Source organism: Eptesicus fuscus, chromosome 25, assembly GCF_027574615.1.
Source record: "Eptesicus fuscus isolate TK198812 chromosome 25, DD_ASM_mEF_20220401, whole genome shotgun sequence".
Lineage (NCBI taxonomy): Eukaryota > Metazoa > Chordata > Mammalia > Chiroptera > Vespertilionidae > Eptesicus > Eptesicus fuscus.
The window spans coordinates 10,897,994-10,913,425 of NC_072497.1; the positions used below are offsets into that span (position 1 = coordinate 10,897,994).

Sequence of the window (15,432 nt, forward strand, 5' to 3'; positions counted from 1 at the left end):
TCAAGAATTTTAAAACAGAGGAATGTTTTGGCTTTCTCTTTGCCCTCTTCATAAATGAGATTTCTCCATGCCAAACCCTCACAGATAATTTGTTAGATTGAAATGTAAGCGTCTAGCCCTAGCCGGTTTGGCTCAGTGGATAGCGTGTCGGCCTAAGGACTGAAGGGTCCCGGGTTCGATTCCAGTTAAGGGGCACGTACGTGGGTTGCGGGCTCCATCCCCGGCCCTGGTCGGGGTGCATGTGGGAGGCAACCAATGGATGTGTCTCTCTCACATCAATGTTTCTCTCTCTGTGTCTCCCCCTCCCTTCCGAACTCTCTGAAAATCAATAGAAAAATATCCTCGGATATTTATCCTTGGAGGATTAACCAAACAAAAAAGAGGGGAAAAAAGGAAAGAAATGTAAGCATCTAATTCAGGCGTCACATTTGTGCTGCTGGATTTTGTTGGTGCCTCTTAAATATACTAAAGGTAAGGTTAGGACATTCGTGCAGTTCCTAAAAGAAGGAGGTACGATCAGGGAAATCATACAAGCGTCAATTCAGAAATTAGCCAAGTGAATGACTTTTCTAACATCCAGTCACAGGACTCTAAAGTGACTTGTTAATCTCAGAGTAATTTTAATATCTCAAGACTGCTTAGGGAATTGTAGGTACCACGAAGTACCTAAAATAGCAGAAGTCCTTAGGAAATCTTTGATTTACTCCGGTCCACTGGACTTTCTGCCTTCCACAAAAAGAACGGAATGTCTGTCTTGAGTCTCCTCGTTGCCAAGACATAGCGAGAGACACCTTTAAGGGGCTCTGAGGTTCCCCACGTTCTTTTTTGTTGTTGTTGGTAATCCTCACTCGAGGATATTTTTCCATTGATTTTTAGAGAGAATGGAAGGGAGGGGGAGAGAGAAACATCTATGTGAGAGAGACACATGGATTGGTTGCCCCGAGCAGGGCCGGGCGGGGATCAAGCCTGCAACCAAGGTACATGCCCTTGACCGGAATCGAACCTGGGACCCTTCAGTCCTTAGGCCGACACTCTAGCCACTGAGCCAAACCAAGCCTGGCCTGGTTTGCATATCCTTGAGACCTAGAAGCAGACACCACGGGGGAGTGCTTGCTACAGGATGGGATTTCGAGTACGTATCTACCAGCGACTGCCCCCTGGTGAACAGTTGGGACAGCCTTTCTGGGTGTACTTAGGGTCCGGTAACAGCTAGGCAGAAGTCTGTGAAGTTCAAGGCAGTTTTGCGTATTTCAGTGTCCGAATCACCAGAGAGATGCCTAATAATTAGGACTTCTAAAAATACTGGAAGTATGTTTTTAAGGTAAAAATGAATTGTCTCTTTTCTATTCAGGCCTTCTCTGTTAAATATCTTCCCTCCCCTCCCCCTGCTTTAGACTTAATTCTAGCCAGGCTGGTGTAGCTTAGTGGTTAAGCATCTGGACTTCCTGCCTTCCACAAAAAGGAATGTCTTTCTTGATTCTTTCCAGTTGCCAAGACATAGCTAGAGCTACTTTTAAGGGGCTCTGAGGGTTTGCATATTCTTTTGTTTTGAGCTATGAGCCAGGAGGTCACGGGTTCGATTCCCCGTTAGGGCACATGGCCTGGATTTCAGGCTCGACCCCCCCTACTGGAGGAGGCAGCCGATCCATGATTCTCTCTCACATTGATGTCTCTCTTTCTCTCCCCTGTCATCCTCCCTCCCTTTCTGTCTCTCTAAAAATGAGTGGGGGGAAAAAATATTCTCAGGGGAGGAATAAAAATGAATAAGTAAATCCCTGTGTTATATGGAGGCCCAGGAATCGGGAGTAAATATGAACTCACCTTGCTTGTTTTGGAACATTATGCGACACTGAGTGATATACTAATATCACACTTCTTCCACTTGATTGGGGGTTCCAGTCTTTTGAATGGTGTGGCTCAGTGGTTGTGTCAACCTATAAACCAGGAGGTGATGGTTCGATTCCCCGGTCAGGGCACATGCCCGGGTTTCAGGCTCGATCCCCAGTAGGGGGCGTGCAGGAGGCAGCCGATCCATGATTCTCTCTCACCATGGATGTTTCTCTCTCTCTCAGAACTCATCAACACACACCTCAGCCATGTCGGACTTTGTAGCATTTCTGTACCCATCTTCTCTTTGAGGACTTGCGAGCCATTGGTGGTTCGGTTTTTTGTGTGTGTTTTTTCTCAGAGACAATATTCTTGGGAGTTGCTGGTTTTATTTCTTTAGCAGCCTGTATCTCGGTTTACTCGGTTTATTTCTTTTTTTTTTTTTGAGTAGCAAGCTGTTATCTTGTTTCCAGCCTGTGTGAAATCTGAAAGCTAATTTGTGTCACTTAATCAGAAAATGTGTGGACTTTCAGTGAAAAATCACATGCAAAAAGCCATTAGTGACTAATCGTGTACGCCGAAGGAAACTGGGGACATGTGGGCAAATTTGGTGCGAATTATGTAATTTTAGACAGGTCTGAAATATGTTGTGTGTTTTTTTAATTTCCTTCACTCCATGGCATGGATATAGACTTTTTCTTAATTATATGAAGAAAGAAGTTTTGATTTTAACTTAATGAAGTTTTCTTGGCCATCCATGTGGAAATTAGATGGTAACATTGATTTCTGTATTTGCTTTTTTAATATATTTTTATTGATTGCAGAGAGGAGTGGAGAGGGAGAGAGAGAGACATAGAAACATCAATGGTGAGAGAGAATCATTGATTGGCTGCCTCCTGCATGCCCCACACTGGGATGTGATCCAGCCTGCTACCCGGGCATGTGCCCTGACCGGGAATTGAACCGTGACCTCTTGGTTCATAGGTCGGACACTCAACCACTGAGCTACACCAGCCAGGCTAGATGGTAACATATAATTTCTAAATGTTTAGTTTCTAAGAAGGTCAACAGCATAAAAGCTTGGAGGCCTATATTGTTATCTTTTGACCCCATGTAGAGTAGAAAAGATGAATTCATCATATTTAAACATAGTATTAACATCGGGCAACAAAATATTATATAAAAAGATACATCAGGCCCAGCCGGTGTGGCTCAGTGGTTGTGTCGACCTATAAACCAGGAGGTGATGGCTCGATTCCCGGTCAGGGCACATGCCCTGGGTTGCGGGCTCCATCCCCAGGAGGGGGCATGCAGGAGGCAGCTGATCCACGATTCTCTCTCACCATTGATGTTTCTCTCTCTCTCTCTCCCTCTCCTTTCCTCTCTAAAATCAATACAAATATTATTTTTAAAAATATATATATACATCAGGGAAGTGCTCATTTGGCATATAATTCTGAAGTCTTCCTTGTTAGTATGCTTTCTGTGCTTTTTTTCTAACTGTAAAACCTGAAGTGGAATTTCTAAAGACTGCACCTTCAGAGTTTTCGTCATTCTGAGTCACCATTAATTTAAAACAATTCGCATTGTGCATTTACTTATTTAGAGACTTGCCTCCCAGGCCACGTTCTCTTGTTCAATGGGTGATTTCCATGAGCTGTCAGGTTTTCGAACCTGCGCTCCTTGAGAGGAAATAGACTTTCTTTTTTTTTTTCCATTCTCACGTCTGGACTTCCTCTGTGGTTTTCAGTGGCCACCTTTGCCCTTTAAGTTCAATCGTCGTCATGTTTTCTTTATTTTATGTACACGTGGGTAGCTGTGCCCTAGTAAGTACAAACTCCCACAGAATAGCACCGAGGTCAAGTTCATTGTTTGACGCTTTGGACTGTTAGAACATTTGGTAATAAGTCATTTCATCCTTCATAATTTAAGGGCTGCAGCTGCCAGGGACCACGTGTGCATGGTATGTGAGTCCATGTGTGCACGGTATGTGTGTCATGTGTGCATGGTATATGTGTCCACGTGTGCATGGTATGTGTGTGCATTGTATGTGCGTCCGTGTATGCATGGTATGTGTGTCCATATGTGCATGGTATGCGAGTCCATGTGTACATTGCATGTGTGTCCATGTGTGCATGGTATACGTGTGTCCATGTGTTTTTCCAGTGAAGATCCCTGCATGTAAAGAGTGCTTTGGGGGTTTAAACCGATGGTTATTATTTATAGTGGTTGGTATTGTCAGAAAAGGGAAAACGATGTGCCGTTTCTAGAATTACTTGGTTCATTTTACGTAGGCAGAGCTGTCTAATCCAGTTCTAACCAGGGGTCACATGAGTGGCCGGGCCTGATAGTGGCCAGGTTCACGCCAGGCACTCTCAGTAAACCTTCGCTCCTCTGATAGAAGTAGCCCATTCGGGATCATCACACGTTATTATCGTCCACACCTCTTTCTTGTTGAGAGAAACCATTTAGGTACTTCATCTTTTAACACAAAGGCTTTTCTCTCTCTCTTTTTTTTTTTTTTTCATCCATTTTTATTGATTTCAGAGAGGAAGGGAGAGGGAGAGAGAGGGAAACCTCAATGATGAGAGAGAATCATGAATCAGCTGCCTCCTGCACGCCCCACGCTGGGGATCGAGCCCGCCACCCGGGCGTGTGCCCTGACCGGGAATGGAACTGTGACCTCCTGGTTCCTAGGGCGAGGCTCAGCCACGGAGCCACACCCGCCAGGCAGGATCCCTTTTCTTCTGGTTGTAGAGGGAATTTTTTCAGAGTTCATATAAGGAAGCTGGCAAGACTGTTGTTAATCTTTTACTCACTTGGGTGTGTGCATACAGGAACGACAGTTTGAAAGTGACTCACGTGACGCCTTTTGGACGTATGAAGAACCGGCATTTAAAGTCACGATCTCCTTTTACTCATCATGCATTCCATTTTGGCTCTGACCACCTACTGTATTGAATGCACACATTTTCTCATCTTGGTCCTGTTTGGGGAAAAACAAGTGACTTAACGGTGTCCGTTAAAAAGTAATTCAGGCCCTAGCCAGTTGGGCTCAGTGGTTAGAGTGTAGGCCCAAGGACTGAAGGGTCCCACGTTCTATTCCGGTCAAGGGCACGTACCTCAGTTGCAGGCTCGATCCCTGGTCCCAGTTGGGGCAGGTGTGGGAGGCAACCAATCCGTGTGTCTCTATTGCATCGATATTTCTCTCTCTCTCGTCTCTCCCCCTCCCTTCCACTCTCTCTGAAAATCACTGGAGGAAAAAATACCCTCAGGTGAGGATTAACAACAACGAAAATAATTGCCCAGCCGGGTGGCTCAGTTGACTGGAGCTTTCTCTTGTGCATTTAAGGGTTACGGGTTTGATATCTGGTCATGGCATGTACCTAGGTTGTGGGTTCAATCCCCAGTCGGGGCCATATGAGAGGCAGCTGAACCATATTTCTCTCTCACATTGATGTTTCATTCTCTTCCTTCCCCCCCCTCCCTCTCTCTCTCAAATTAATAAAACATATCCTTGGTTGAGGATTTTTTTTAATTAATTCAAATAAGGCAAGTCTGAAAATATATTCTGAATAGAGCAAATGTGTGATTTATTATTTTCTTTATTCTTTTTCCAAAAATGCCCTGCCTCTTTAGGGGGAAAAATTTTTTTTCTTTTCCTGAAAAATAAGTGATTTTGTACCGACGGGGAGATGAATGGAGGTCTCAAGGTCATTTTCTCTTAAGACTTGACCTAAGCTCCGTCTCTGCTCTGTAAGGTGCTGAAACGTAAGTTCATCAAACGGTAGGCGATGCAGGCAGGTGCGATTCTCTGTCACCTTTAGTTGTTTCCCCACCATTGTTATTTGTTTTTAGGTAAAGGAAGCTGATCCGATCTCTGGACGCACTCCGAGTCCCCGCCCCACGATGCTGTATGTGCACAATGCTTATTAGGCAGCGCCCTCCCAGGAAAAGGGACTTTCTTCCGGAAGGTAAGCCACTGGAGGTCCCTGGTCACCCGTACTGTTCGGGTGTGGGGGGGGGGGAGGCAGAAGGGGGGCTTTAACTTGGACTCTTCTCCCTCCAATCAGCTCACGTAAAACTCAACACACCACTCGCTACAAGAAAACTCGGCTTCGTTTGATTGTGTTTGACCTTTTTTTCTTGCAGAGTAGCCCTCATTCAAGGGCCAAGGTAGATCATCCCATGAAAACAAGAATCTGTTAAAGGTGGTTGGTTTGAGCCCCCATCGGTAGCTCCCATTAATTCTTTCTCACGGTCTTCGATGTCTTCTCTTAAAACCGTAATAGTAGCCCTGGCCGGTTTGGCTCAGTGGTGAGAGCGTCGGCCTGCATGCCAAAAGGGTTGCGGGTTCGATTCCCGGCCCCAGTCTGTGCGCATGCAGGAGGCAACCAGTCAATGTGTCTCCCTCTCTCTCTCTCTCTCTCTCTCTCTCTCTCTCTCTCTCTCTCTGCCCCCCCCCCCCCCCCCGCTCTTCCCTCCTCCCTTCTACTCTCTGAAAATCAATTGGAAGAAATATCCCAGGGTGAGGATTAACAAAAACAACATCAACAACAAAAAAGGCTAATAGTAGGCAAAAAGCTATTCGAACAGGATTCTTGGTTTTACTATTTCTAAAACGAGAGAGACTGGACTTTAGTGTCAGTTGGAAAATAATTAGGTGAAGAGATAGGGAGGAAATCATGTTTATTAAGAAAACAGATCATCTTGAAATTTCTCATTTCCTAATTTTTCTGAGCAAGTAGCTCTCTGTAGAAGTAGCCCGATATTTTTAAATGACATTACTTAGTAGTGATACGTAAGCGTTGGTAATAACTGCCCTAGCTGGTTTGGCTCAGTGGATAGAGTGTCGGCCTGTGGACAAAAGGGTCCGAGGTTCAATTCCAGTCAAGGGCACATGCTCGTGTTGTGGGCTTGATCCCCAGTAGGGGGCGTGCAGGAGGCAGCCGATCAATGATTCTCTCATCATCATTGATGTTTCCGTCTCTCTCCCTCTCCCTTCCTCTCTGAAATCAATAAAAATATATATTAAAAAAAATAGTTTGTAATAACCATTTTCCATGTATAAAATAGCATAGGATATTTGAGAAGTTGTTTTTTGTGTGTTGTTTTTTTTTCTGGTGCCCTGACCGGGAATCGAACCTGCAACCCTTTGATGCATGGGCTGACGCTCAACCAACTGAGCCACACCAGCCAGGGCTATCATAAGATGTTTTACACGATAACTTATTATTGGTGACAAGATCATCCCAAGATGTCTAATCTACATAACAGACCAAAATGTCTTTAAAGAACTTTATCCCATAATTTTTTTTATTTTTAGAAATGGGAGCCCACTAGGAGATGAGTCTAATCTCTTCCTTAAAACTAGCCCAGATGGAGTGGCTTCCTAAAAGAATGTTAAAGTTTCTGTATGTCTTTAAATACATTTTTTATTGATCTCAGAGAGGGAGGAAGAGGGGAGAGAGAGAGATGGAAACATTGGTGATGAGAGAGAATCATGGATCGGCTGCCTCCTGCACGGCCCCCTACTGGGAATGGAGCCCATTACTTGGGCCCGTGCCCTGACTGGGAATTGAACCGTGACCTCCTGGTTCACAAGTCAACACTCAACCACTGAACCACGCCGGCCGGGCGGCTTTCTTTTCGCAATCTTTCATCATCCTACGGAAAGGACTGAACGTTTTGGTCGTAACAGATTCGATTCATCATGAACTGGCATCACTGAGGTGCACGTGATTTAGCCCAGGAAAATTCCGTGACGTTTCATGGCCCCCCTGTCAGGAGCCCAGAATCCTAAATGCCATGTTCTCTGCCTCCCCTTAAAGGCTGACCCCTGTGACCTAATGCATCCTTTGTAACCAGTGGACTCCGCGAGGATGTTGAACCACCACTGTCGGAGGAACCCTGAGCTCCAGGAAGAGTTGCAGATCCAGGCTGCGGTGGCTGCCGGGGATGTCCACACCGTCCGGAAGATGCTAGAACAGGGCTATTCTCCGAATGGCCGGGACGCGAATGGCTGGACCCTGCTCCACTTCTCAGCAGCCAGAGGGAAGGAAAGATGTGTCCGGGTCTTTCTAGAACACGGAGGTGAGTCTGCTTAGGAGCAGATCTCTTTCTTCCCCAAGGAGAAGTTTAAAATGAAACTGTATTTAATTTGAAACATCTGTGTGCATGAGTATATCATTTTTTAAAAGATATTTTTATTGATTTCAGAGAGTAAAGGGGAGGGAGAGATAGAAACATCAGTGATGAGAGAGAATCATCGATTGGCTGCCTTGTGCACGCCCCCTACTGGGGATCGAGCCCACAGCCTGGGCATGTGCCCTGACTGGGAATTGAACCATGACCTCCGGGTTCATAGGTTGACGCTCAACCACTGAGCCACACCAGCCGGGCATTGCTCAACTTCTTATTACCTCTCCTATGTGAAGATTTATTACAGTCACTAGAGGCCCAATGCACAAAGATTCATGCAAGCATGGGCCTTCCTTCCCCTGGCTGCCGGCACCACCTTCCCACCAGCCGGAGCCGCCTTTCTGCCTTCCCACGCTGCCCAGAGGCATGGAGTGGCTGGGGCAGTGCGAAACGCCTGCAGCCACTGGGTGCCTGCATATGCAAATTAACCAGCCATCTTTGTTGGGTTGATTTGCATACTCACTCCTGATTGGCTGGTGGGCATCGCAAAGGTACAGTCAGTTTGCATCTTACTCTTTTATTAGTGTAGATGCTGAGTTTTGTTTGCAACCAGATTGTCGAAAAGATGAGTTTGGTGAGTGTGCTATTTCCCTTGTAACTAGTGTATACGCAGCCAAGGTTGTGCCCGTGATTTGAACTAAAAGCAGCCCCTTCATCACCTTGTCCAGTTGCTCATGTTTCAGAAGCAGAAGTGGCTGTGGTGCACCTACAGCCAGAGAATTACACACGTTTCCCCTGCCGACATTGCTCAAGCAGAGCAACCTCGCTCGGGCCCCTTGAAATATGTCCTAATAGCAGGGCCTTCGATAGCCCAGTTGGTAGAGTGGAGGACTGTCAGTATGTCCCAATGCTGCCCTATGTTTTGAATTTACCTCCTTGAGATTTCTTTTGGATGCTTTTATTATTGTTGGTGGGTGTTTTTTTAAATATGTGTGAAATATTTTATTTTCTATTTTTATTGATTTATTGAGAGAAGGAGAGATAGAATCATCAATGATGAGAGAGACTCATTGACCGGCCACCTACTGGGGATCGAGCCCACAACCTGGGCATGTGCCCAGACTGGGAATCAAATCGTGACCACCTGGTTCATAGGTCGATGCTCAACCACTGAGCCATGCCAGCTGGGCTCATCTTTGATTTTTTCTATCCTTCTCTCCCTTTCCCTTCCTCTCTGAAATCAATGTGTGTGTGTGTGTGTGTATAATTTTTTTTTTAAAGGTCACTGATCAGCCCTGGTTCATAGGTCGAGGCTCAACCACTGAGCCACACTGGTTGGGCTAATCAACGATCTTTGATATCGCTAGGGCAAGACCCTGCACCTTGAAGATGAACAAATTTTAGAGCAGCTATTTATGGATGTGTTCAAAGAATTGAGGAAATGGCAGTCAAAAAATAAAAGAAATATATGGCGGCACTAACTCATCAAATACTATCAAAAACAGATCGAATTTATTATATGTATACTAGAGGCCCGATGCACAAAAATGCGTGCAAGAGTAGGCCTTCCTTCCTCAGGCTGCCGGCACCGGCTTCCCTCTGGCACCCGGGACATGGGCTTCCCTCCTCCAGCCACCGGCAGGCACCCAGGACCTAGGTTGGCTTTCCTCGGGCCGCACCCAGGACCCCGGCTGGCTTCCCTCCAGCCCTGGCTTCGTCAGGAAGGACGTCCGGAATGACGTCCAGAAGACGTCAGTCTAATTAGCATATTACCCTTTTATTATTATAGATATAACATGCACTAGAGGTCTGATACATAAAATTTGTGCAAGGGGCTTGGCCCTCACAGTCCCGGCTTCATCCAGAAGGTCGTCCGGACATTCGTTTTTCTGTTAGGTCTAATTAGCATATTAGCTTTTTATTATATAGGATGTTATATATTATATAGGTGTATATATACCTATACACATATATATATATATATATATATATATATGTCCCCAAATACGAATTTAGAGTTGAAAAGCACAATATCTATAATGAAGAATTTCCTAGAGTGGTTAACAGCAGATTTGAGCTGACCTTGGAATTGAACACTGAGCATCTAGTCTGAGGAACCTACAGAGTTGGTGGAGTGATAGTCAACATTCCAGCAGCTTGTTTGAAAAAATTGACAAGGTGATTTGTTGGCCCGAACGGTTTCAAAGAAGGTTAAGGACATACACTCCCTGCTGTCAGAACGTTCTATAAAGCCACAGTGGTCAGGACAATATGGATAAACTTTCAGATCAATGAAACAGAATAGAGTTCAGAAATAGACCCACACTTGCCCTGGCCGGCGTGGGTCAGTGGTTAGAGCATCGGCCTCCCCACCTAAGGGTCGCAGGCTTGATTCCCAGACAAGGGCACCTACCTGGGTTGTAGGTTCGATCCCCACCCCTGGTTGGGGCACATGCAGGAGGCAATCCATCAATGTGCTTCTCTCACATCGATGTTTCTCTCTACTCTCTTTCTGTCTCTCCCACTCTCACCTCCTTAGAAAATATATCCTCACTCCTCGGGTGAGGGTTATCTAAGAAGAAAACAAATAGACCCACACTTGTCTGGTAGACTGATTTGACAAAATCACTGGGGAAAAGCTAGACTCTTCAGCAGATTTTGCTGGAACAACTGGATATCTGTGTGGGACATAATGAACCTTGATCTGACCTCGCACAGGACATAAAAAGCAACAAGCAACGGATCCTTGCTCTAAACATAAGAGTTAACAACATAAAATTCCTAGAAGAAAACAGAAAGCCCATATGACGTCGTGTTGGGCAAAGATTTCTTAACAAAAAGCGAAAACCGTAAGAGGAAAAAAATATACTTGACCTCATCAAAACTAAACATTTTTCTTCTTGAAAAGACACTGTCTAGAAAATGAAAAGGCCTGACAGACTAGGAGAAATATTTACAAAATGTATCTAACACAGGGCCCGTATCCAGAATGTATACACAACGGAGTTGTAAACGCAGTGAGAAAAACAACCCCGTAGCAATATTGAATGATTTCAACAGACACTTCACAACATGCATAAGCTCAATATCACCACGCCACCAGGGATGTATAAATTAAGTTCCTATAAGGTACGACTTTATACTCTCTAGAATGAATGAAACTAAAATTGCTAAGATGCCAAGTATTAGTGAAGAACAACTTGAACGCCTCTACAGGCTAGGGCAAAAGTAGGTTTACAGTTGTTTGTATGGAAATACATTAATAAATAATAATACAAGAATAAACTCTGGCCTGACTGGCCAGCATGGCTCAGTGGTTGAGCATGGACCTATGAGCCAGGAGGTCACGGTTCAATTCTCGGTCAGGGCACATGCCCTGGGTTGCAGGCTTGATCCCCAGTAGGGGGCGTGCAGGAGGCAGCGGATCAATGATTCTCTCTCATCGTTGATGTTTCTATCTCACCCTCTCCCTTCCTCTCTGAAAGCAATAAAATAAAAATAAGTAAATAAGATAAAACAAAGATTGCTGGCTGGCCCAGGCTGTTAGGTGTGAGAGAAAGGATAATGGAAGCCCCAGCCAAATTCTTTAAAAAAAAAAAAGGAATAAACTCTGTTTCTCATACTCACAACTCACTACTCCTGTAAACCTACTTCCGCCCCACCCTGTATTGCTGGTGGGAATGTAATATTGTGTAGCCACTAAAAACCAGTTTGGCAGTTTCTTAAATGTACATATAACATATAAGCCAACAGTTCTAGGTATTTACCCAAGTGAGATGGAAACATAACAGCCACATGTAGACTTGTGCATGCATGTGCACAGGAGCCATATTCATAATAGCCTCAGTACTGGAAATAGCCCACTGTCCTCCTGCTGGTGAATAATCTATCTATCTATCTATATAAAAAAAAGCCTAAGCGACCTTTACGATGGAATGACTGGAACGACTGGTCGCTATGATACGTACTGGGCAGGCAGGCAGGCGAGCAGTTAGGAGCGAGCAGGCAGGCAGGAGAGCGGTTAGGAGCCAGCAAACAGGCAGGCGAGTGGTTAGGAGCGAGCGGTCCCAAATTGTGAGAGGGCACAGGCTGGGCTGAGGGACCCCCTTCTCTCCCCACCCTACCCCCCACATGTATTTCATGCACCGGGCCTCTAATAGATAAATAATGGAAGATCCATATTGTAGAAAACTACTCAACGATGTAAAGGAATGAACATTTGGACACACAACAACAACACGGGTGAATTTCAGAAGCATCATGCTAAGTGAAATAAGTCAGACACAAACTCTTCATCCCCTGTGGTTTCATTTATATGAAATTCAAGGAAGGCCAGAACCTCCGTGCCTGCCTAGGGCCCAGAGTCTGGGCAGAGAATTGACGGTAAAGAGGCAGGAAGGAACTTTTTGAGATGATGGGAATATTTGGATTGTGTTGGTGGTTATGTAACTGTATACAATTTGTCCAAGTTCATCGACCTATACACTTAAGATTGGTAAGCTTTATTGCAACCCCGGTGAAGTTGTTGGGGGAAAAAAAACAAACCATATTGATAGGAAACATTTATCTGCTTTTATGTACACTGAGTGGCCAGATTATGATGCTCTCTGAACGCATCATAATCTGGCCACTCAGTGTATATCCAATATAATAAAAGGCTAATATGCAAATTGTCCCCTTGACCAGGAATTCGACCAGCAGGCAGGCCGGCCAACCACCCATGTCCCCTCCCCCTGGCCAGGCTGGCCAGACCCCACCCATGCACGAATTCATGCACTGGGCCCCTAATATATATATTGAGTGGCCAGATTCCTATGCATTCAGAGATCATAATAATCTGGCCACTTAGTGTATATGTACTTCCAAATTTTTCAATAGATTTCAAGGAGTCTTGAGACTATGGGACAAAGTGAGTTTCACTTCTGTCAATGTTGTCTTTGATGTGCCTTGCACATTTCTTACTGGATTTATATCTAGGTGTTTTTATTTTTTTATTTTTGTGTTTTTTATTGATTTCAGAGAGGAAGGGAGAGGGAGAGGGATAGAGAGAAACATCATTGATCAGCTGCCTCCTGCACGCTCCCTACTGGGGATGGAGCCTGAAACACGGGCATGTGCCCTGACGGGAATCAAACCACGACCTCCTGGTTCATAGGTCGATGCTCAACCTCTATGCTGCACCAGCCAGGCTATATCTAGGTGTATGTGTTTTTAAATATTTTTTTATTTATTTCAGAGAAGGAGGGAGAGGGCGAGAGAGATAGAAACATCAATGATGAGACAGAATCATCTATTGGCTGCCTCCTGCACACAACCCGGGCATGTGCCCTTGACTGGAATCGAACCCAAGACCCTTTAGTCCACAGGCCGATGCTCTTATCCACTGAGCAACACCTGCTAGGGCTCTAGTTGTTTTTATAGTTTCCGTTACTGCTATAAATCAGATCTCTTTCTTGTTGCATTGGCTAACAGTAATTCTTAAACTCGGTTTTTGTTTGTTTTTGTGTGGGTTTTTTTTTGCATCTTCATCTGTCTTAGATCTTCCTTTCGTTAATTCCTCAAGGGCAGTAACTATGCAAATTTTATGCATTGTTACTTAAAGCTCTGTATTCTATGCTGTTTTCCACGTGTGCGCAGCCAGTGTATTCTTACAGTTTTTACTGAGGCTACGCAGATCCTTGCTCTGTGTGTTAATCATGGTTTCTCCCAGTTCCGCGTAACACCAAAACGTAAGTAACACCTGGAAAAGACCCAGAGTGGAAAACCAGAGACCCAAGTGCAGTCTCCCATAACGTGATTTTCATTTTGCTGTTGAATACAGCCAGTCCAGGATGCGCGTAAGAGTGGGTGAAAGGTGTTCGTAACGTTTCGCTAACCAAGTAGGAGGATGTTGCTTGGTCAGGTGTAGATTAGACACGGGCGTCTTGGCCACATTGACGGTTTCATTTGGATTGAAGGGGTTCTTTTCTCCTTCATGCCCGTCTCCACTTAGCTGCTTTAGGTAGGGGAGGCGTGGGAAACAGGATGGAGGGCTCAGCATCCTGTCAGAGTAGGAAGGTCGTAGCTGATGTTCCTGGCATGACCAGCAGGTGGCAGCAAGACGCTTTGTTAAAAATGCTAGCCCTCATCTATACTAATCTATACTAATAAAAGTGTAACATGCTAATTAGACTGGGAGACCTTCTGGACAAAGCCATGGTGGCAGAGCCCAGGCAGAGGTTAGGGGCGATCAGGTCGGCAGGGGAGGGCAGTTAGGGGCAAGAAGGCTGGCGGGGCCGGGGGGGGGGGGGGGAGTTGGGGGCGAGCAGGCAGGGGGAGGGGCAGTTGTGACGAGCAGGTCGGCAGGGAGGGGCGGCAGTTGGGGCGAGCAGGTCGGCAGTGGAGGCAGTTGGGGTCGAGCAGGCCGGCAGGCAGAGTGGTTAGGGATGATCAGGCAGGCAGGCAGGCGAGCGGTTCGGAGCCAGAGGTCCCAGATTGCAAGAGAGATGTCCGATCCCTGTGGGATTGGGCCTAAACCAGCAGTCAGACATCCCCTAAGGGGTCCCAGATTGGAGAGGGTGCAGGCCGGGCTGAGGGGACTCCACCCCCCACCTCCGTGCACGAATTTCATGCACCGGGCCACTAGTTTTTGTTAAGTCGAATAGTACAGGGTTGCTATCTATTTTTCTTTTAGCGAAGACCAACGTAGGTATGATACTCCATTGCTATTGTGCATTCATTGCTCATTTATATTTAATTTTAGAAATTTGACTGGTGGACTTTACTTAATAAGAATCTTAACTTTTTACAGGTTCTGTGAGCAACTACTTCTTAACTGAAACTTTCATTCTCCGTAATGTCATTCTTTTCCATGGAGCTTTCTGCTTCACAGAATTTTCCCAGAGACCCATGTTTTAGCAGGAAATAACATTTTGGTAGACAGTACACAAACGTCTACTCACACAACTTTGGAGGCTTTTTGTTTAGTTGTTTGAAAAAGCACTCATGAATTTTTCTCTTTCGTGGCCAAACCAAACATTAAGGGTGACTTTTATGAGAATAAAGCCTTTGTGTGTGTGTTTTTTAAATCCTCACCCCCGGGTATTTTTTCCATTGATTCCTAGAGGGAGAGAAAAAGAGAGAGAGAGAGAAGCATCGATGTGAGGGAGAATCATCGATTGGTTGCCTCCTGCACCTGTTCCTACCGGGGCTGGGGGACCTGTACGTGCCCTTGACCGGAATTGAACCCACGACCCTTCAGTCCTGGGGCCGGCGCTCTAACCGCGGAGCAGCACTGGCCAGGGCAAGGAGAAAGCCTTGGAATCCCAGGTAGTTAGCTCTGACCAATTCCTTATCTTCACAAGGAATTGCGGGCCTCCAGGAAGTGGCCTACGTCCCCGGGACACAGTGCCCAGGAATGCCCGTGGGATGGGAGCGACGTAGAACTTCCCCCTTAGCTCAAGGAGCCGCTGGGCCAGGTGACAC

At 45.6% G+C, this 15,432-nt stretch overlaps 1 protein-coding gene across 2 annotated transcripts in view; it reads left to right on the forward strand.

Annotated features, from left to right (window-relative positions):
- Positions 1-15,432, forward strand: part of ASB7 (ankyrin repeat and SOCS box containing 7) — a 33,043-nt gene that overhangs the window by 1,599 nt on the left and 16,012 nt on the right. Inside the window, exons 3-4 of one of the 2 annotated variants that reach the window (XM_054713377.1) lie at positions 5,686-5,801; positions 7,696-7,920. In XM_054713377.1, coding sequence (XP_054569352.1) covers positions 5,744-5,801; positions 7,696-7,920 — 283 coding nt within the window. In that variant the 5' untranslated portion in view covers positions 5,686-5,743. Of the gene's footprint in view, positions 1-5,685; positions 5,802-7,658; positions 7,921-15,432 lie in introns of those variants that run through there. The other variant, XM_054713379.1, reaches the window with a different exon arrangement.